General features: G+C 37.7%; 1 protein-coding gene across 2 annotated transcripts in view; it reads left to right on the top strand.

The window, feature by feature from the left end:
- TBC1D1 (TBC1 domain family member 1) overlaps positions 1 to 23169 on the top strand; it is a gene marked incomplete at both ends in the record, with an annotated part of 85341 nt that overhangs the window by 47335 nt on the left and 14837 nt on the right. The window contains 8 exons of one of the 2 annotated variants that reach the window (XM_079534800.1): positions 2018 to 2146; positions 3803 to 3892; positions 5533 to 5822; positions 7323 to 7451; positions 9643 to 9762; positions 10895 to 11034; positions 19791 to 19976; positions 21940 to 22101. In XM_079534800.1, coding sequence (XP_079390926.1) covers positions 2018 to 2146; positions 3803 to 3892; positions 5533 to 5822; positions 7323 to 7451; positions 9643 to 9762; positions 10895 to 11034; positions 19791 to 19976; positions 21940 to 22101 — 1246 coding nt within the window. The remainder of the gene's footprint in view (positions 1 to 2017; positions 2147 to 3802; positions 3893 to 5532; positions 5823 to 7322; positions 7452 to 9642; positions 9763 to 10894; positions 11035 to 19790; positions 19977 to 21939; positions 22102 to 23169) is intronic. The other variant, XM_079534801.1, reaches the window with a different exon arrangement.

Raw genomic sequence — 23169 nt, 5'->3', positions numbered from 1 at the left:
TTGCCATCTATATCCAAAGAGCTAAGCTACTTTATGTTCTGTATCAGGTCATATCAGTGCCATTAAAATAGCTGTATTTATACAACATTGTTAAGTTTTTTGAAAAAATGATTAATGATTTTGGATGCCTTATTCTGTGCCTCACTTGAAATGCCTCAAGGAGGTCTGTATTTCAAAAAATAATTGACACCCATTCTGTGAAAACTTTCAGTTCTGATTATTAGACCCTTTGCAAAATGTTGGCTGACTGCCACCGCTTCTGACTGCTGTGACAGCTATGGGCCATTGTGATACAAACTAGTGAACTAATATGTGGGGAGTAATTAGACCACTGATGAAATTGGGGAAGTAGCAGCAAGTCTTCATTTACTGTTCATTTATTTTTTAATCTCTTCTTATTTTATGGTTGACTAGTTACTTACTGACCTCTTGGAGGAAGCAGAAAGAACACTTCATATTTAGTTTTCTGCTTTTTTGGCTTGGACTTCTCAGTGGAAATATATTTTTAAGGAGGAAAACAAACAATCAAACAAAAAAAAAGCCAACACAATGCTGTAGTGTAGGCATAACAGGAAGCAACACTGTGTGGTGTTCTTAATCATCATATCTGAAATATCCATACTTGAAATAACACATAGTATTTAATAGTTGTCAGTTATGAATGGTTAGGAAGTAGGGATATAAAATGCAAGATAATATCTTAATATATATTCAGCGTTTTTTGAAAATTCCTAAGGCCTTCTGCTGTTCGTTTGCTCAGCTCCTGAAGCCAAAAGTGGTTAATCTGACACTTGCTAAGATGCCAAGGCTCTAAGAACTGAGTTGACTTGCCCTTAGTCCCTCATTACTCTGCTAATATATCTCCAGAGCCGTGTGACAGCAGATACCTTTGAACATGTATTCTGGCTATGATACTTGCTTCAGCAGTCATTAACCCATGACTTGCTAGTGTCCCTGTTTCCTTCTTTTCTGCATAGCTATTCACTTTCATACTTGTCCTTCCACTGTATATTGGTGGGGTTTGGTTTTTTCCTCTCCTGAATTAAATACAAATGATGTAAACAAGTGATACTAGCACACGGATCTTTCTGAACAAAAATGACCTTCAAAGCAAACTTTTTTGTATAAACATAATAGCAGGCAGCATCTAACCAGCATTCTGAGCTTAAGATGAGTAAAAAGAAAAAGAAAATGTAAAGTCAAATTTTGTAGCACTGCAAATAGGAAGCTTTAAAATTGTATGTGGACAGAACTATTAAGTGATGCAAGTGCCTCAAAGTTGTTCGGTTAGTTGTACGTGTTCTGATAGTTACGTAGATTGAGCATTCAGATCTCTGAAGTTAAGACCAGGTAGAGAAAGCTACAGTGCATGATAGCCTCAAGATGAACCCCAAAAGTAACAGTGAAAATTGTGCTGCAGGCATTAGGCTTAGATGCTAGTATTTTCACTGTAATGTAACTTTTTAAATTTGCTACTCTAGTCCTCACAAGCACTGGAAAGGAACTTAAATGTTTCTTTAAAAATCAAAAATATGAGTAGACAGTTGGCTTTACAATTGAAGGGTTCCTACTATTGAAGTATGTAGAGGAGTTAGATTATTACACATCTTCATGGCACTTAGAAAGTCTGATATTTATATGATGATGATGATGCTTGTTAAGTGTATCTTGGCTGAAGAAAAGTAATTATTTGAGAAATCTCCAATCTGTTACACTTGAACTTTAGAACTTACACAACTGTGTTTTGGCATTAAAGAAAATCTGTCAGCACAGCTATAAATTCTCCCTGAAATGGCTGTTCTTCTGAAGAATGTTACTACACTCCAAAAATGTAATATGAAGAAATTTTCTAGGGTAGTTTGGTAAGCTTCAATGTAAATATCAGTAGAGGAAAAGATATGAAAAACCCGAAACACTAGGAAGAAAGAATTGATGCATGTTACACAAGTCTTCATACTTTTCACTGAGATACTGCTCCACACTGGTTTGCATTTCACATTTATGTTTTTAAACACAGACTTCACAGCCGTCTGCTGAAAATGCTGTAAATGAAGTGCCCAGCAGTGCTCCAAGATTCAGATTAGATATGCTGAAGAACAAGGCAAAAAGATCTCTGACAGAATCGTTTGAAAGTATTTTATCACGTGTAAGTATCCTTGTGTTTATTGCCTCTGAACATAATTTTGTTGTTTTATTTATTCAAATAGTGGATACACCACATTTGCTATCCTTTTGGGTTGTAGCTAAGTGGCTATTAAAGATAGGCTGCAAAAAATACATGAGTACGTATTAGAAAATGCCAAAACAAAGCAGTGCTTTAGTAAGGAAAATAGGAAGTCCTGAAAGAAGTGAACTAATTCCTAGATGTAAATAGTGCATATGCATATAGGCATTTCAAAAACTGAATGTGAAGCTGAGCGTGGGAACATAGGAAAGTTGCTGCTGTTTTATTTTTTGGGGATTTAGAAAATGAAAGTAATTACAGATGTTCGCTTTTAATTATGTAGAAGGAAATTACTAGGGAACTGAGTAAGCATATCTAACAAGACAGTGTTTATTAATAATGACAGAACTGATGAATACTGAGGCATCTGAACTTTTTAATCCTAGTGTCCTGGTTTTCACTGAGATAGCATTAATTTTCTTCGTAGTGACTGGTTTAGTGAGTGTTTTGGATTTGAGAGGAAAACGGTGGTGATAACGCACTGATGTTGCTAAGCTGTGCTTACAGTACATCAGGGATGTTTCAGCTTCTTGCACTGCTCTGTCAGTAAGAGGCTGGGGCTGTACACAGAGCTGAGAGGGAACAGAATCAGGACAGCTGACCCACACTGGCCAAAGGGACATTCTGTACCACATGGCATCATGCTGAGCAGTAGAACTGGGGGAGTTGGCCAGGAGGTTGCTGTTGACTGGGGCCTGACTGGACGTTGGTTGGCAGGTGGCACACTGATTGAATGGTACATCACTTGTATTGTGAATTCTTTTATTTATGTTATAATTATTTTCCCTTCCTTTTCTATGCTATTAAATTGTCTTTTATTTCAACCTGCAAAGTTTTACTTTTTCCCCCGTTGTCTGCTCCATCCTATTGTGGGGGAGTGAGCAAATGGTTGTGTAGTGCAAATGGTTTTGTAGAGCAAATGGTTGTGTGGTGCTCAGCTGCCTACTAAGTTAAACCACAACAGCCAGAGACTATTTGAAGGCAAGAAATGTTAAGAACTTCGGAAGGCACTAAGAATATGCAGGGATTTGGGCAATATCATAGGTAAAATCCTTCATAAACAGAGTTGGCAGTACCTGTTAGTGGGAACAACTTGAACTCCCATGTAACAGTCATCTCCAAGGAGCAGATCATGAGCAAATGGCTGAAAATATCTGCTAATTACACAACAGTGGCTAAGAAAACAAATCTGATGTCAGATTTAAGTACTGCTTTGGCCTACAGAGTGACTTCTCATTCAAATATTCTTTGTTCTACGCCTCCTTTCAAAGCAGATACAGTGCAAAGTAGGTTCTTTAATAGTGGTTATAGTATGTATGTGCAATATGTGATTATATTCACATATAATGCGTGTAGTTGCTTATGGGAATTCCCTAATTGAATAGGCATCATTGAAAGTGTCAGTAACTGTCCTGGATGAAGCCTCTGTCTTTCACAGAGATAAAGAGAAAATTTGTTATTGACTTTGAAAGCTGCAGGTTCTGTCTGTGCTCTGAAAAATCTCTTTTTGGTATGCCCCATTTCCTGGTTTGCCCCTTGTTTTATAAGCTTAATTGTTGGTGTGCTTTGTTTCTGCAGGGCAGTAAAGCCAGAGGTCCTCTGGACAGTTCTAGTGGATCTGTGGATCTGGAGGCCTCTGTGTCCAATACCTTAAGCAGCACAAATAAAGTGAGTAAATCCTATAGTGCATATATGTAGTGAGAAACTTCTGTTAATATACCTAAAACAGCTAGTCAGATGTGAAATTCAGTTAGCAACTGATCGTATAACTGCTCCAACATCTTGTGTTTTGGTTATGCTTGGGGAGCACACAACCGAATTGTATGTGCAAGGAAATAAACCTCAGAACAACCGATCAGAATGATAAAAGCAGAATCATCTAGTAGAATCTAGGTATGCCCTCTTTTTCCTAACTTAGAGTTCTGCTCCTGCTTGCTGATCCATTAGGGTATGTTTTTATCCCTGTGTTGAGTCCTCTTAGGTTGATGGGGATGTGCTGACTGCTGATAGCACCTTGGATCAACCACTGTCTTCCCTTCCACTTTCCGCTTGAATCAAATATTGCTGTTTTTTAGGATTTGTAAGTTGATTACCCACATCACTTTCCATTTTCAAAATATGCTTAAATCCTTTGAGGACTAACTTGAACAAACTGATTTCTCAGCTTACTCTGGTAACAGAAATTCAGATTAAGAAATAGGAGTCAGATGCCAGCACAGTGGTAACGTGTACAGTGCCATCTATGGAGTTTCACTAAATTCTGTACTGTTGAACAAGGTGGGGCCCATACTTAGTCTGTATTTCTGATCTACAGAAGTTTCAAGCTTTAGGTCTTCCCTGGTGTTCCTTGTATTTTAAAAAATAACAATGTGATTGGGGTTCTGTTTGAATTGGAAACTTACTGTGCTACATATACTGTATATTTTGTATATATGGATCTTCTGCAAATATATATATGTGAACTAAAATATTATGTAACATCTGAGTCTTGCAAAAATGTGCAGCAAAACAAATTTGATAATTACCGTGCTCCTGACCCTAATCTGATTAGTTTCAGCCCTGAAAGTACCTACCATAAATGCAGGATTGTATTCTTAGGGAATATAAAAGTAAACCAAGAAGTGGAGTGATTTCCTTTTCTGTATGGCTAGAAAGCTTTTAGTCTCCGAGCAAAATGTTACAAATAAATAGCAAAGAGGAAAGACAGTCATTTTTCTTGGACACAGCAGGCTTGGGTAGCTATCCATTCTGCTCTAGTGCCTGGTCAGATATATAGGACTTCTGACTGGAGGTATTCAAAAGTCGTCTTCTGCTTGTGATTTTGAAAGAATAGCTGACTTTGCAAGAAACACATGAGGTAGGGAACAAGGAAAAATACATCATTTTGGACTAAAACATAGTCATCCTTTGTCATAGGATTAAAGTCTTTTGTGTGAGACTTCTAATAGGCAAAAAGAATCTTAGTGTTATTAAATGAAATGCTAGGTACACAGTAATCTGAAATATCGCCTTTTTCATTGCTGTTACTGGTATCTAAACCTAACTGTTCATTTCCTCTTATCTCCAAGTCGTGTTCAGCATACAGTAAATTGTAATTGCTAGCAAGATTAAAATGGAGACTGATTTGTTGACCTAAATGATGAAGAACAAAACAAAAAAATATCGAAGATTCTTTCTTTGAGATATTGTGATTAAAAATACGCAAACTTGAAGCAGATCTCTGAGGGGGTTTATAATGACATGGAACTGCAACTCCAAAAACTGAATTTAAAACCACATGTTGATTACCCTATCTTTTGTTCTTCTAGGAACCACCATTGTGTGAAAGGGAGACAGACAGAGTTCCTACACTTCCTCCGGAGAATGCTGTCAAGGCCAGTGGATCAGTGGGTGATCTCTCCAGTGACCCAGATAGTTATGCTCTGGATCATTCTGTTACGTTACCTCAACAAAGCTTTCGAAGGCGAGCAAACACACTGAGTCATTTACCGTCAGAAAGCCGGGAGTCTCTGGTACCTGTTGAAACATCGCCATCTGTTCCCCAGAGGAAACTTATGAGGTATCACTCAGTGAGCACAGAAACTCCTCACAAGAGAAAGTAAGACTTACTGAAAGCAGGCTGTGCTTTCGTTTGTTGAGGGCATGTTTGGGATGGTGATTATGTACCAGATTTGTCCTCCTAGTGGATAAGAAATGTATCACAGCAGTTTATCTCTGAGGTGGTTTCCAGGTACCTTGTTTGCAAAAACTGATTTTCCACAGGGAGAAATGAAACCTGAGATGTGCATTTCCACATTCTGTGTCACAAAGCTAAGTGTAAGGGCAATATAGGACTGCTCCTAAGATGTTAGATTATGTTTTTATAAGCAGTGTTCAGTAACTTTCGTTGTTGATCTGCTAAATGCTACATTTACCTTGTAATTTACCTTGTGACTCTGTCTGTATACAGAGAAAAATACTGTAGCATTTCTGATGCTGCAGATCTTGCTGTTTGGTGAAATCATGTATAATTTTAAAGTAACACACAAACTTGACATAAATTGACATAACTGTTGATAGATGTGAAGCTCCTACGCAGCATTTCAATGAGCCTATGGAAATTTTACTTGCAAAAACAAGCTACTGGCTGCCTTAATGCTAGTATTCTTCAAGCTGTCCTGCTTCATAAGCCTGCCTCTGCATTTTCAAAGTCTTTGAACATTATGGCAGCTTTCTTTCCTCCCTCTATTGGCTTTTTCCAATTACTATGGAAACGCTTCTGTCTGTAGGCTTCTGTTTCACTGCCAAAACTCCTCGTTTACACAAGTTAGGCAGTACAAAATCTGTACGTGTTCCAATTAATTTTTCCCTGCAGGAGGCAGGGCAGCATAAGAACGTGCCTGGGATTGATGATGACAGCAAAGAAAAATTAAATTGTACCATTAAAAGGAAACACAGTCTAAGTTGCCTTTTCATCCCTTTTTTGAACCTTTTTAATTCTTAAATACCAGAATGTGGTTGTGGTGCAGTTTAGAACTTGTGCTGTTGGTCTGTCGCCTTCATGAAAGTTGCCCTTGCATTTGTTGCTGCTTGTTCAGACAGTTTCTATCCTTAATATATAGGAATGCAGTTAAAAATTAAGTGTATTTTTAATTTCCTTGGTTATTGCTACTTAGGGGCTTGATGGTATAATTTTTTTACTAAGGCTGAAGTGTGCCTGCTCCTTCACATAATTTAACCTGGAAAGAAATCACTCGTTACCTGCTGGAACATACAGAACAGGACTTAGAAGAGCTGTACATTGAACAAGTCTTGTATGTTTTATGAGTTGTTTTTTTTAATAGCTTACACCAGTAGATACGCTATTTTTTAAACTCAACATTGTTGATTGGGTTAGAATGCTCAGCCTCTTGCAGTTACAGCATTAACTGTGAAAAATGTATGAAATGGCTGATTTGTATTTGATGGGTTACTTTCAAGAATTAGAGAAGATATTTCACTTTTTTTTCTTCCCTGTTTCCTCTCTCTTACTGTTTTGTTCTTTCTGTTACCTCAACTCCATTCCTCTGGTTGGAATCCCACCATACGGTTTGAACACATCTGTCGGCGAATCTAAAAGTTCTTCTGGTCAACTTGCACGTTCTCCTACTCTAGCTCGTCTTAATCCCTCGGCTTCTTCACCCAACTTTTTTAAATATCTAAGGCATAATTCAAGTGGAGAACAAAGTGGGCATTTTGCACAAAAGAGGTGAGATAGCACCTGTAGTCTGGGATAGGGTTTGTTTTACCATGCTATAAATATGAAGCTCTGTATTGTAAGTAATTGAAGTTATTTAATAAAAATTTAAGGTAGTAGAGTTTTATGGGAGGAGGAACTCAGCTGCTTTGCTACTGGATGTAGCTCTGATACCTGCATAATTTTTTGTTTTAATACAGAAAATTCTTTCAGACACATGGCATTCTTTGGAGCCGATTGCTCCAAAGCAGCAGCTTGTTATGCAGCAGACAGCAGCCCTAAATTGTGCCAATGATAAGATGCCAAGAACCTGAGATCCAGCTTACTCTGTCTCTCCTGAATCATTCAGTTCTGTTTTGCTTTGTTCATGGCGACGCAGAAATACATGAATATTCTAAATTTTATTTTATTAATTTCATTAATATTCTTTTTGCCTGACATCTAAAGGCAAATTAACTATATTAACTAAATTGGACAAAAAATGACTGGACTGTGAAAAACCAACTGAGGGGAAAGAAAAAGGGAGAAATGAGCTCGTGTGTTTGTCTTGTTTAATTTGTCATTGTTACACTCAGTAGTATTAAATGATAATTTTCTGTGCCTTGTTTCTTAGAACAAAAATGTGCATTAAGGAAAGCACGTTAACTTTTCGTTTCCCTGGGATCCTGAAATAAGGATCTGCCTCAAAATCTTAACCATGCAACTCCTTCAAGTTGAGCTGCTTATTTTAGCTCAAAATGTTAATGAGGCTGAATGGCCTTGGAAGCACTGTCTGCACTTCTGGCAAGCAAATTTTATTGTTTGTTTTGGTGTGGTTTTTGTTGTTGTTTGTTTGTTTTTCTGGAAGGTATAGGTTTCCTCTTCTCCTGAGGTGACAATCTTCTGACCCAGGGAAAGTACTGAACCCAGAGCTTGATTTCACCAGTCTCGTCATTTGAATTTTCTGAGCACTATCTAGTGTCCCTCTTAATTTAGCTGCACCTCAGAAGTATGATATAATTCAAGGGAGGAAATGTGAGTCTTCAGTGTCACTTTTATTCTATGTTTATCCAGGCCTGAACATCATGCTAACAGTCCCTGACTTCAGTTCTGAAGGTTAAATTCTCCAAAGTAGATTCTTCTTCCAAAGTAAATTAGGAGGTAGATTTGTACATACAGGAACACCTTCTCCATCCCTTTCTCTATTGTTAGTGAGTTAACATCAACATAAGTGTTAAGTTAATGTGTTTAAACTGAGTGAAGTCAAACTACCCAAGCTGACTGCATTTCTCTGTGTGAAATCACCATGTAATTGCAATTGATTGACGGTGAGATTGTAAGGGAAACTTGTTTACAGGGTACACCACACTACAGCAGTATGTTCCTCATGCTCAGTACCAGCTACTAAAGAACTGCTTCATTTCATATCTTTGAGGCAGACTTAAATATCATCCAAGTACAATATTACAGTTTCTCACAAACTCTTCTCACTGAAATTCTGTTGGTCAAGAGTAAATTCTCCTACTGAAGTGTTTTTGCCAAGCCAAGTAATTTTCTTCTGAGTTGTTCTCACGTCCTTCTACTAACCAGCTTCTGAGTACGCTGGGAGGTTATTATTTTACAAGACAGAGCAGAACCAGGAATTGTGTTGATCAGAAGACTGTTGAAGTTTGATTAGTGCTCCTATCTGTTGCATAAGTAAAGCTGCAATCCTAAATAAATCATCAGTCAGAAAGCTCAGCTTTTTGTTTAAATATTCCAAGCTTGTCTGAATAAAAGCCTGTTAATGCTTTTCAAAACACTCTTTGCCAAAGTTTTGGATTTCATTTGCTAGTACAAGGATTATCAGAGCCAGCTTTTCTTAACCTTTTCCTCCAACCTTAAGCAATCATTGAAATTGATACTTAGGTAATTTTTCAATTATAAAGTAGGTTCTTACTAGGTTAAAGGAACTTATTTGAAATGTGCACCAAGAATCTTGTGATATAACAAAGAATAATGTTTACTGGAAGCATATTTATTTATGTTTGAACAATTTAGTTTGCCCAAACTATTTCAGAGTAGTGCTTTGTTAGTGGTTTTAGTTTTCACTCTGGTTTCCTCGATATTTATGCCTTCAGGATTTAGCTGCTGTCTGTTTGAAACTTAGCAGTATGTGTTATTTTTATTCTGTGGATTTATACTTCCTTGTTCTAAACTATACTTTTCCCAACTACACTCTCAGCATCTCCTACCGTACTGCCTTAAGGAAAAAGCTTCATTCTTCCTCTTCTGTGCCAAATTTCTTAAAATTTCTGGCTCCTGTAGATGAAAATAACACCTCAGACTTTAGGAGCACAACAAGGTAGGGTTTCTCTCTTTAACCCCGGAGGTAAAACTGTATTATTCAAAGGTTTCTTTGTTTGAAGTATTTGAAATGCTTCCCACACTTGCAAAATCTGACTTGTGCAACAGTTCACTTGCATGCATTCTGCATGTGATTACTGTTAAAAGGATGGAGCTATCCCAGACTCCTCTCTTGCAGTGTTTGCAGAGCTTATCTACTTTGGTGTTGTGACGGTCACGCAGCTTGCATCTCTTCACTTGTGATTATTCCTGCAAAAGGACTCTCAGCAGTTTTTAGTTAAGAGAACATACATGGTTTGCCCTAAGCAATGTCAACCTCCTTAGGGTAGGAGCAGAAGATGGTCTGTAAAATGCTATTCTCAGTTGCCAGAGCTGTTTGAAGTTCATTTATCAATCTCAACTCAAAGACTAATGTAATCACTTGGAAATGGGATTTTCAATAGGAAGACAGCATTGCTGTACATTTTTTTTTCATTTAATAATCTGAATAAAAACTTCAGCTGTGTAATTCATTTATTCTATCAAAGGAATAACAGCCAGGGCCCATGGATGCTGTTCCCAGATTTGTTGCTTATTTCACACGGTGACTTGGGAACACAAAGATTAAAGTTTTCGCTCTAATTTTATGTTGTGAAGGAGTGTACTATGTGTCTGACTCACAGAATGCTAGAAGTTTAATTAATGTTTGTAAAACTCCTTAAGGATTGCTGATAAAAGGCACCAGCAGCTCTCTGTCTCCTACAAATAAGTGCTACTTATTGTGGGTGGTATAATAATGAAGGCTGCAGAATGGTAATGATACTTTGACATACGCAATCATGTATCTTTAATGCAGTGAGTTCAATGCACTGCCACAAAGAAAGTGGAAAAAGAAGTGAAATTATAGAAAGCAGGTTGCACAGAGCTGCAAACCCCTTCTAGTGAACTTGAGTGATGTTTGCAGCCTTGCGTAAGCCTGCTGCTACCAAGCAAGTTTCACCCACCTAACACTTACAGCTTGACACAGCATGTGCACGGCACACTGTGCTTCTTAGCAGATGGTTCTTATTATGCTCACTGAACTCTACATTGCTGTTCCTGGCAGATTTGAGTAACCTACTCACAAGCCATTCTGTGTTCTGCAATTTTAGTGACTACGAATCCAAACACAGCCAGCAGGCTGCTGGTGCTGACAGCCCTGTAAGGACTCGACGACATTCTTGGAGACAGCAGATATTCCTGCGAGTGGCCACTCCTCAGAAAGCATGTGATTCTCCCAGTCGGTATGATGGTAAGTCTGTATTGGATTCCATGAATGTTGTTAATGGGTATAATCTGTGGATTGTGGTCCATTTTGTCTACTGTGTGGGCATGCTTGCCCAATGCTTTGTTTGTACTGGCTCTGCGGCTTTCCACTTCTGGATTATGCTAAGCTCGCCAGTTCTTGGAGTTTTTATTTTTCAACTTCATATGTAACATAGTTCTGATAGTGCAAAATTAACTAACCAGGGAAGAAATTCTTTTCTAGATGTACTGTTTTAATAACAGCAGGGGGGGAGGGGAAATCACCAAGCGTCACTTCCAAGAAAATGTGATCCTTCTATTTCATTTTGCCATGTTAAGTATGAAACCAAGGACCAGAAAAATCCAACCCCAGAAGAAGGAATTAAATTTCTTTCATGACTTCAGTTGAGTTATATAATATTTACTTCATACCAGACTGGATTTGACCTCATATTGTGCTGCTTTATCCTGTAATTTCTTACCATGTTAGCAGTGATTGTCCTCTGTACCTTACTTCTTTCTTGGAGATCTATAGATGTAAAGAAACACAGACCGGGGAAAAATATCACTGCGCATGAGCATGCAGGTACATTTTACACATCTGACCTTATGTGAGCTTGGCACACGTCACATGACACACTGGGATCAAATGTGCCCCAGGGAACTTTTGGCTCCACATAATGGTTTTTGACTCACTGGAACTTGAATTTCACTGCTAAAGCTCTGCAAGCTTTACCTTCTGTCTCATCTCTATGGCCACTGCATAAGAGCCACAAGGAACTGAAGCAAACAGTGCACTGTAATAAATGTAGTAATGAAATGCTGTTTGGATAGGCTGGGAAAGCTGTCAGGTTAACAGTTCTTGAAACATTTTTACTGCATCTTAAAAAGAGACCTTGATGAACGGAATGGTGCACATTACAGAAGTGTTTTTGTCATTAAAGAGTTGCTGGCAATGTATTTGGACTTTATATGGCGTAAGCTGTATACAGGCATAGATACCTCCCTCAAGTATAGTATACGTCAAAACTAAATCTCAAGAGCCTGTCAACATAAATATACACGTGAAATGCTCTCCTATGCTTCGGAGTGTGGGAAGGGGATATTCAGCCTCAGCTGTTCTCTGAAGCTAATAGTGAATTTGACACGTCTTTCTGTAATTGAAAGTGGATTTGCTAGTTTTTGAAAGCCACAGAACATTCCCTGATTAAATGGGGAAAAACAAACCCACCCCAAACAGAAAACTGCCTGTCCAGACATATCCTTTGAGACATAATAGTTGCAAGACACAATTCTAACAACCTACAGCTGGATAAGCAGCAAAGTTGGAGAAACGTGTATGGCAAAAAAGGAAAACAGGAAGTGTTATTAATCTGGGGAGCAACTTAAAGTAACTGCAGTTTTTATTCACTCTTGTTTTCCTTATCTGTTTTTGTTCCAATGTGCATATTCAGTTTATGAGCAGAGGGAGAAAACTCAGACTTTTTCTTAGCAAGTATTAGAGTTTTCTGTTTGGATTTTTGTGAATCTCTTGGAACATCTTTTGGCAGTGAAGTTCCCGAGTGATGATCAATTCTCTGTAGCCTATAAGAGTGATCTTACCTCAGTCACTATCTCAGTTAACTTAGTAGCCTCTGTAGCTCCATAGAAAATATAACTAGCTATTTTTCATCAGCTTGTTCCTTTTTCTTTAATCTTCACTCAAGGAGAAGCAACATACAAAGCAGATTGGATCAGTTTGAGAAGAGTTAACTGTAGTTGGTTTTGCATATTTTAAATTCTTTTTTTAAGGTTGCCTTGCTCACTTTAGACTGATGTCCTTTGGAAACAGATTTGATGAAAACGGCTGACATAAGATGACCAAAAGATCAATTTCAGCCAAAGTTGATGGAGAACAGAGAGGTGTCTAGCATCCTGAGTTCCCACATGAAGTTTGCTGCACCAAGTCCCACTTCAGACCCTTTCTTCTTAAGGGAATGTTCATTAATAGTTTGAATGCTAAACTTTTGTCTCCTGTAGCTTAGCTGGAGGGAAATGCTTGTCAACTGTGCTTGCATGGCTGCCTTGTCTTGCACAAGGCAAAGAGCTAACTGTTTTCCAGGTACCATCATTTAAATGTACGACTTGCCTTATACTTGAAGGAGGGTGTCAGAATCAGTGGAGTTAAAAAATAATACTTACAGTAGATATACCGAAGTGTCTTTTTCCGTGCCAATTGTGAATCCTACCTTGCGTGACAGCTAGACTCAGTCCAGCCCCATTCAGACAAGGTATGTGCTCTTGAGACAACAGGAAACTATTAATTCTGGTTCTTAAAGGGAGCAGTGTCCCACATGCACATCCTTCCTCCTGCCACCTCCTGCTTGTGGTGCTGCAAACTCACAGCTGTGTTCTGCCTCCTGCCACTTTCCCAAGGCAGTACTGAACTTGAAGGGTCTGTGATGATTTATGATGAAGCACACAGGAGGTGCATTATGCAGTTTATTGTCTGGCAGGGAAGCTTGTCGCAGCCTCTGCCTATATCTCAATCACTGGTGAGCCTGAAGAGGCTGACCCATGGTATAGGAATTTTGAAAGATTTTTCTGCATATAAAACCCCTATCAGAAGAGTCTGGGTTTGCAGGGGAAAGCTTCACCAAGGAAGGATCTCCAGAAAGAGATCCTCCCCCAGTAGTCAGCCCTTAAATGGGGTCTAAGAGAGATGCAGCCAGGCTCCATCCCTTCTGCTCACACTGCTGAATTGCCTTCACCTGTGCTCCCAGGGCTGACCGGGTCTTTTTCCCAGGTGCTCAATCAGTGGTTCAGACCATGACTCAACAGTTCCCATACAAGCTGGAAGATAGAAGTATGCAGGGTTGAGATCTTAGTTTTAATGTAGTGAGCTGTTATGCAACATTTTCTGCTGTTTACCTGTTGTCATGCTCCACATCTCCTCTTGCACTTTTTGTCTATGTCAGAAAGGTTTGCATTTGTAAATGACTTGGTTTGCTTTCCTTTTTATTTATTTATTTTAATATCTGCCAGAGTTGCCGCATGGCAAAATTAATACTCAGCCATCCACTTGTAGTTGGAAAAGGGTCTAAAATACATTTTCAGAACAGTAACGTTTCTATTGAGTAAAATTTTTCTTCAATACTTTAAAAAAAAAAAAAAAAAAAAAAAAAAAAAAAGTGGTTTATGGAAAGCTGCTGAGTATAGAGCCCAGACTGGGCTGGAAGGTGAGGAGCTGAGTAACTGTGCTGCTGTGGGCGGTGTGGCGCACTGGGGGGCAGCGTTTCACTCACTGCCAGCTTAAGGCAAGCTCTGTATCTTGCACTCCGGTATTCCTTTTTTATTTGTATCCTGTGAAGTGGGGGTAGATGGAAGAGGAAGAGTACAGTTTGCTAACAAAATCGATTACATCTGTTACAGTACTATATTTCTTTTGAAAAAAGACTTTGATCAATCTCTTTTTCTAAGTTATTTTGGCCTCTTTTCTGTGTATGACTTTATTTCTGCTCTCGTTATCTTAAACATTTCAAATTATACATTTATATTTCCTTGCTCTGCTTGGACACAAATATTCATACCTACGTGGAGTCTTTCTAACAAATTACATGCTGTGGCTAGGCAAATGGTAGAATTGTAGAGATTGTTTAGGTTGGAAAAGACCTTCAAGACCATCAAGTCCAATTGTCAACCTGACTTACCAAATTCTGTCTTTAAACTGCATCCTTAAAGCATCAGTAAAAACTGATTTTAACCAACTGTATTGTTGTACACAAATTTTCAAGAATTCCTCATTTGGCCATTCCTTGAAGTTACGTATGAGAGTAGAAGAACTTGTTTTTTCTTGTGATTCCACATCTGAAGTTTTTTAGTAACAAAGTGATCTGATCACGCCACTAAAATGATTGTATTTTCTTGTTTGTTTATTGACCTGAGATTTGTGATGTTCAAAATGAAGCGAAGAAAGAGAGTCTGGGGCAGAAAATTAAAAGTTCATGTGGAATATTCCATGCATTGTATCTTGTCAGACTTATTAAGTCCTGGAGAGAGTATGTGGTTGGTAAGCAGCACATTCGGAGAGCCATGTGTAGAACTCCATAATGAAAATGGCAGTAATGCATCATGTTTGAGACTCTTCTCTGTTAACTTCCTTTAAAGATTAAACTAAGCCTAAAATAAAGCATTTTTCTACATGAAGTGTTCCAGCTTCTAATCAAAATCAAGACGACAGGATTCAGCTTTGAAATTTGAAGTTGGTTATATACCAAGTACTTCTGAAGAAATATTTTTTCTCTTGTATTGTTTTTGACTTTTTGTGGTTCCTTTTAGAAGGTTTTCTTCCCCCACCCCCGTTTTTTTTTTTTGTTTTTTTTTTTTTTGCAAAGCCTGGTTTAATACTGAGATCGGTTGAATGAGAAATGGTCAACTAAAGTTATTCTAGTCAATTAGAAAATAATTTTCATAAAAATAAGTTTTAAGACAATATTTTGATTAATTGCAGTTGGAATAAGTTGGAATACTTTCATGTCCTAACAGAAGGAGAACATATTCATTTATATTTGTTGTGGCTCTTTCTGGAGCTAATGGAATTTCCTGTTCGTATCACTACCCAAGTAATCAAATATTGACCTTTTAATGACTACTGCAGTCATTCACCAGCTTTTCATTTATGAACTTTCCTCAGTGTGATCCTCGGCAGCAGTACATTTTGATGGTTTCTTATGATCTTTTTTACTTTGTTTTGCGGATAGTTTTTACATGATAGTTGTGTGTAATAAATGTGTTGGTCCTTTTGGAGTAGGGACACTTATGACTGAGGCCCTGTCACACAAAGCCAAAGAGCTGGTTACAAATAAATGGATCTGTATAAATGCCATCTCAGTTCATTCTTACTGTGGGCCTGCTCTCAGCTTATTCTTTCTCGAGTGTCAGAGGAGGTGGGAGCATCATAACACTACGAGTCTGAGGTATGTGTGCATGTGCTAGTTCATTTATATGCTTTCGTGAGCAGTGAGGGGTGTAATATGTTTGAAAAGAGTACAGGTCAAATGTGGAAAAGGAGTCAACAAAAGCTGTTGAGATTGGCAGATGAAGAAGGAAGCAGTCTTTCAGCATGTGCTGATGTGCTGACATCCTCCTTAAGTATACTTATTAATTTCTCAAGTTTTGAAAGCTGCACATGGTTTTTTGTATATGGCACCTTGGTTCAGAGGAATGTGTGCTCCCAGCTATGTTCAGTTACATTCAGTTCAGTTGTTACCTTTGCTTTTCCTGTTTTCCTCCAGATCACTTGTATATATTAATGAAATACTTGGTTTCTTGTTACAGTATATCTGTAACTCCAGTCTGTTCAGGACAGGAAAGCTGCATGGCATATTTGTCAGTCACTCTGTTATGTATTCCTGGACCTGGATTAGTGTTGACTTACCAAATGTCCGTTTTTATACTTTGCTTTAAGGGGTTACCTGAACATTCAGCCTCCCCACCTTTGCCAGCCAAACACTTGACGCAACTCTGCAAACTTACCAAGCTGCTTGAGCCATTAAATGGGTTTATTTTGGTTTCTGTACATCCTGGTACATGCCAGTATGGTGATGGGAAGAAAAACAGGTTGTGAATGTGTCAGATTTTATCAGTGTAGACTTTAGACTTTCTGTTAAATGTCCACAAGTGATAAGAGAAAGGAGGAAAAAAAAAAAAAAAGATAGAAAAGGAACTACCATTTGGAAGTCAAAACCAAGCTTAGAACTCTTCCACGAAGGAATTAGAGGTAGGATTGACAATGGTAATAGTTCAGCCTATTGAATTTTATAACCTTTCTGCTGTCGTTTTTTGTGGGTTTTTTTTTTTTCTTTTATAGCCTTAACCTCTGTGAGCTAAATTTCTTTTAGTGCCTTTAGTTTGTCAGTAATAGATGAGAATTTTCATTTTAAATAGAAGCAGGGCCATGTTCCCAGGAGATGCATGCTCTGCAGTGATGCAAGTGTTGCAACAGTAAGGTTTGATTGCCAGAGGGCTAGATCTGAAAAACATAACCTGTGAAATAGAAGGTGAGCTTTTAAGTTGGTCATTGAGGACCAGTCAACAAAATTTGCATTGAAAAATTGGGTGTACGTTAAGGACAGGAAAAATTTAAACTTATCCGTCCTTTAAGGGAAGCAGTGTCTTCATTTCACGTCTTTGGCAGCCTATTTTTTTTTTTTTTTATTTTTTATAAGTGGTTGACAATAAGACAACTCTGCAAGTAGTCTGGTACCTTCTAACGTTGACATGCATATATCTGTACATGTTTGACTCTAAAAGATCCATAAATCCCTGAAAGGATGAGTTAATGGGAAGAGATTTGTTTCCCCCAAGATGTACATGCATCTTATATTGACTAGTCTGAAAACGTAACAAGAAGCGAGTAGATAACAGCATACAGTGCATACAAATGTTCCTACCCATACCAGTTTTGTTTTTCATGTTCACATTTGGTGACCCTTTTTGTGAATTCTTTTCTCTTAAGTTTGTGTTATTTTGTGCATATAATGCATTATTAAAGACAAAAAGGACTTTCCTAATGGATTGAATTCTTTTTTTTCCCCCAAGTTCCATGTCTGCTAAAGCAAGTAAAGCCAGTTCTGACAGTTATTCTTAAGAGCATTTCCCTCATGGTTTTAAATATGCATTAAAAATGGGGCAAAACCTGCTATATGTAGTCATTGTAGAAAAGGATGTGCAGCACATTGCTAGTAGTACACTGTGTACATCAAAAGCAAGAATCAAATCCAGATAAGTTTCCTTTAATTGCCAGCACAAGTTGAGTTATTGTTCCTTCTCTACCTGTTCACTTAGCTAAGGCTCTTCTATAGTTGCAGATCATTGCCTAGGGATGTCTTTTTGTCTTTTTGTACCTGTGGGGGAAAAAAAAAAAAAAAAAAAAAAAAAGTTTCTCATTTTATTTTAAATGATCTAATATAATTTCTTCATTATATTAATATTTTTAATAACCAACTGTATTTCTGAGTGCATCTTTGTCAGTATTTCCTACTTTGTAAAGCATTACCATGTAAGCTGTAGGGTATTTATCATTTGCTTAATTTACTATCCCATGAAGTTCACTGTTCTCTGAAATGCTGTAGATACCCAAAGCCTGGAAATCCACTTTTATTCAGAGTTTGAGTTTGTAAACTTTTAAATTGTGCCTGCTAGCCAAAGAGGTTGCATTTATTTTTATAAATACATTTTAGTACTTGAATTTAACTGTGGTAACACAAAGATAAATGTTGTATAAGAAAACAGGTGCCATTTGGATCCGCCCTATTCCTCTCTGACTCTTCAAGAGGAAAAGACTGACAGTGGCAAAGCAGAAAAGCAGAAGCCGACAGCTGTGAACATTTCCATTCATATTTAGTTGTCTGAGTTCAGTTGTGCCTTCGAACAAACAAGAAAAGAATAGCTGCATATGAACTGTGTGAGTTGACACACGATGGCTTTCTGAGCAGAATTTAAAGGGGTAAAAAACCTTTCATTTTGTTAGTTTGTAGAGATATGATATTTTGCATGTATGTTGTATTCAGTGTGAAATTTATCTCTATGCTAGACAGTGATAAAGAAATAGATCAAGAAACTACCATACAAAATAATTGCTTCAGGAGCATGAACAGATATATTTGCCCTTGTTTGGACAGTCTGGGCAATAGGATTTTAGTTACATGTATTTTAGGTCGTTTTCTTGGATGTGTAACTGGTCAGCTTCTCTGTATGGAGATATTCCTCAGACATTCAGTTTGGCTGAGGAAGAAGTGCTGTGGCTATGACTTACCATGTGGAGTTGAGTAGAAAGAAGTGGGTGGGCTTTTGATCATTCATTTTAAAGATGGCAAATGAACTATTTTTTTCTTCTAAATATAGACTATTGAGTTTTCAGAGAAGCTGTATAAAATAATGATAAAATTAAATGACTATAGCAGGCGCTAAGAAGGCAAAGTACAAGAACTTCTTATGTTGATAACTTAATGAAAAACCAAATGTTCCCTGAAAAGAAACACTTTCTCAATTTGCACGAGGTTTATTTAATTGTCCTTTTCTTTTGTAGTCTTTTTAGACTTCTTAGAATTACCTTGTATGTCTGACAAAAAGAATCATTTTGTGGTAGATCAGTTGAAGCCAAAAGAAAAAATGCACAAAGTTATGATGTCATTAAAAATGAGAAACAAGAGCATAAATATCTTAGTTGTTTGACTCCCTTTCTATATGTTTACTTTAAGAGCAGGTAATTATCCCATTGTATGGCTTTAGTGGTAGGTTTGTGCAGCTATGGGTGTGGAGTTTCTTTGTCAAATACAGTTTAGAGATTATTTTTTAAATTGAGTTCTTTAGTGTGATATGCTACTTGAACCAAGCTGGGTTTCAACTCTAGGTTACATTTCTTCAGTTTCTCAGATGTGCCTTTTTTCTTTTAGGTCTGTCCTTGTGACACTGCAATTAGTAAGCTGTGTTCTTGGCGTATGGTGCAGTTTTTATCAGGTTGTTGGGTTGTTTGTCTAGGGTTAGGCCATATGATTCTGATTCGTAAGAAACTTTGCAAATCTGCTTGAAACTGTTACTTTAAAAACCATGCTTTGGTAGGTATCTCTACCTTCTCTGTATGTATGTGTATACATCTATAGATGGATACGAGTGAATGCATGATATGTATACATGGATATACATGCAATCTTTGGAGATGTGTCCCTTTGTTCACCCATTCATGAAGTCTAAGTAGTTCCTAACAACTTCTCTCTTTCAAAGATTACACTGAGCTGGGAGAACTTCCACCCAGATCTCCTTTGGAACCAGTGTGTGAAGATGGCCCTTTTGGTCCGGTGAAGGAAGAAAGAAAACGGACATCCCGTGAGCTTCGTGAATTGTGGAAGAAAGCCATTATTCAGCAAATACTGCTCCTCAGAATGGAGAAAGAAAACCAGAAGTTACAAGGTTGGTGAAGCTCTTCATTGTGCATTACTGCAGTACAAGTTAAATATTTTGGTTTGCACTGTGACCTTCACAGTGTTTGAGTCAAACCTTAATGAAATGTTTTAGACACATAAAGTTGAAAAAGTTTGGCAGTGTCTTCCTCAGCTTTCATTACGAAAGGCAGTTATTTACTTTTTTATTCTTAGCACTTACCCTTATAATCTGTTTACTTCATATTAACTGCTACCCTTTTTAGTTTTACAATGGTTGAAGTACTTCAATCTGGCATCTAAAAGTGATGATAACGAATTCAGCACAATCACTATCATGAATTGAATTATTTTTACACTTGCATCTATAAGCCTTTGTTTAAGTGTTGATCAACTCAGAGTTTTACTTAGCCAGTTTTGAAGTTCTTAAGGATCTGGCTGTGGACTTCAGCCTGTAGGTGCATGCAGTAATGCAGGCACCATGCAAGCAAGCTCTCCATGAGGTAGTAATAACCTATATTAGTCAAGTGTGATTAGGAGTGTGTGAAACTTGGAGTGGTTCTTCACCCATTTTTTTCCTGTGGCCAAAAGCATCTCTGTAACAAGTCTTATCATAGTGGCAAGTTTGAGATTTAAATTCAAAAGGCAGCTCATTAAGAATACTGATTTTATTGTAGAGCTGCATACAGAATCACCAGTGATTGTCTCTGAGAGCTGCTCCCTGTGAATGAGGAGAACATAAATGTTTGTTTGGATTATTTTGGAAGTTCAAGAAGGGAGTAGTCACCTGGGTCCCCCAAGGGTGGGAAACTGGCATGAAAATGGCAATTCTTGTTTGACTTTGAGTAAATTTGGAGAGGGATTGTTTTGCACAGAGAACAAATATGTAGAGACAGGTCCCAGCAGAGCAAAAAGTTTGATATACCAACTATAAAATCCTTTTTTAAAATGAGGCTGAGACTTCCAGCTTCCTTCCAGTAAGAAGGAAATGCTTTCTTTGGACATTGCATATGATCCCCCAAAGCATTTACCTATCTGTAAGCTATTTGCTGCTTCTAGTACAGCTCTCTTATTTGGGCCCTGATATCTGAAGGGCACTTGATTGCCTGAATTTCCTACAAACTCCAAAGGTGTCAGGCACATTAATATATTTTATACATAATGGCTATTACAGCAAAACATGTCTATGTAAACCAAATGCATAGTGATAGGTGCCATGAAAAGCATTTAGAGAAAGAGATACTGAGAACAGTGATTTACATAACGCCTTCAATTTAGAGCAGGATATCAGAAATGAGCTTTTATCAAGTTGTTCTGTGCCTTGTGTTTTTATGGGATCTTGTATTTGGAAACAAATTTCCTTTTATATATCTGTGCTCCTGAACTTTTTTAAAAGTTCTTTTGTCTTCAGGTTATCTGTTTCTACCACTACCAATCAAGTTCTTGGCAACTGCTAGGCAATAATATCCATTCAAACTTCAATAAGTTTAATCAGATGCTCTGTTGTTTTTGTTTTTTTTCCTGTCCATTTGCAAACCTGTCAGAAAGACTAAGATGCACATTTCTGAAGCTAGCTAGTAAGTGAATGAGGCAAGTGTTAGCAAACGTGATGGCCCCAGGTGTGTACAGGTGGGCACTTTGGAGTAAGATTTGTGTCCTAGGTAGCTGCTGAATGAACAGTGCAGCCAGTGAAACAGTACTTGCAAAACGGATTATTGTGCTGCAGTGAGCACTATTAGCTGACAAGCTGTAAGGAGTTTCATTGCTTCGTTTAATATGTGAAACACTGTTAATACATGTAGTTGCATGTAACACCTTAACAAACAAATACCCAAACACCAACCCACAGCACAATCACACCAATTTTGACATTTAAGAGGCCTCAATTTTAGGTAGATTGCACAACTGTTTGTTTGGTGAAGTTCTAAGTGAATTAATCCATTTTACAAGTATTAATCAGTGTTAATTGGTGCACTTATGATATTGTTTCCCAGCCTCAGAAAATAATTTGCAGAACAGACGTCTGAAGCTTGACTATGAAGAAATCACACCATGCTTAAAAGAAGTAACTCTGATTTGGGAGAAAATGTTGAGTACACCTGGAAGGTCAAAGATTAAATTTGATGTGGAAAAAATCCACTCTGCTGTTGGGCAAGGTAAGCACTGTTTGTTATCTTGTGTTCTCTAAGTGCTTGCAAACTGAAAAAGAATAGGGTGACTTCTTGACTGCTCCTTCTAAACAGGTTCTCACTAGAGATGTTTCTCAGGCTGCTGACTGCACGAGTAACAATGTTCAGTATTTTCATGGTTACACAGGTGCATGTTGTTATTGTTTCCTTTCAGCATTAGCTGCCCCTGTATTACTGGTGTTAAGAGACTGGGTATTGTTTGTTGTTGGTTTTGTTGTTGTTGTTTTTTAAATGAAAACTTTTCTTATATGAGAGGTGCAAAGTACCTCTGTGTATTACAATAGTTGCAACCCAATTTTGTAAATAGAAAGTTGTAATGAAAGAAGTAAGCCTAGATAATGCTAACAATGTGACAGTGTAAAGATTGAAGAAGATGTCTGCAGCGTTAGCTGGAAATCCTCTGTTCCAGCTAGGGTAGTACATGGACATACAAACAGTGAACGTTGCTCTCTCTCTAGAACTGCTTTTTACCACAGCTCATTGCCACAGTTATTCTTCATTTCGTACAGATAGAGGGTTCTGTCCCGTTAATATGTGAACATGAGAAAAATTTGGTTTCTCTTGATAATCTGATGATTCTGGCCTGTGTTGGTGTTCTAACCAGCACTTAAACTTGGAGTGATGCAACATAAATAAGTAAATAAATCCCTGTTTAATGGATTGTTACCAGTAGATTCAAGTAGCCTGCAGATGGGTAAGTTACCCATGGCATTTAATGCTACAAACATCTCTATATAGCCTAACTGTAGCGAAACCATGTTGTTAGAGCCAAGTTTTGTCAAATTTCATATGTAAGCGAAAATGAAAAATGCATTTAAATTCAATTTTGCAAATTGTAGTTTAGATGAAAACTGTTAAAAATAACTTGAGTAAGCAGTGCAAATAGGCAAAAAGTGCACATTTATACTTCTGGTGTGTGTGCATTCTAGCTTCCTAAAATTTACTGCCAACAACGGTGTCACTGTTTTATTGAGAAAATGTTAATTACTTCTCTTGCAAAGCTTTGTCGTGCGCTTTAGTGTAGAAAATGGGTGA

This window comes from Tetrao urogallus (assembly GCF_951394365.1).
Source record: "Tetrao urogallus genome assembly, chromosome: 4".
In the NCBI taxonomy this organism is placed as follows: domain Eukaryota; kingdom Metazoa; phylum Chordata; class Aves; order Galliformes; family Phasianidae; genus Tetrao; species Tetrao urogallus.
The sequence above is the reverse complement of the archived record's forward strand: the minus strand, read 5'-3'. Positions and strand labels throughout refer to the sequence as shown.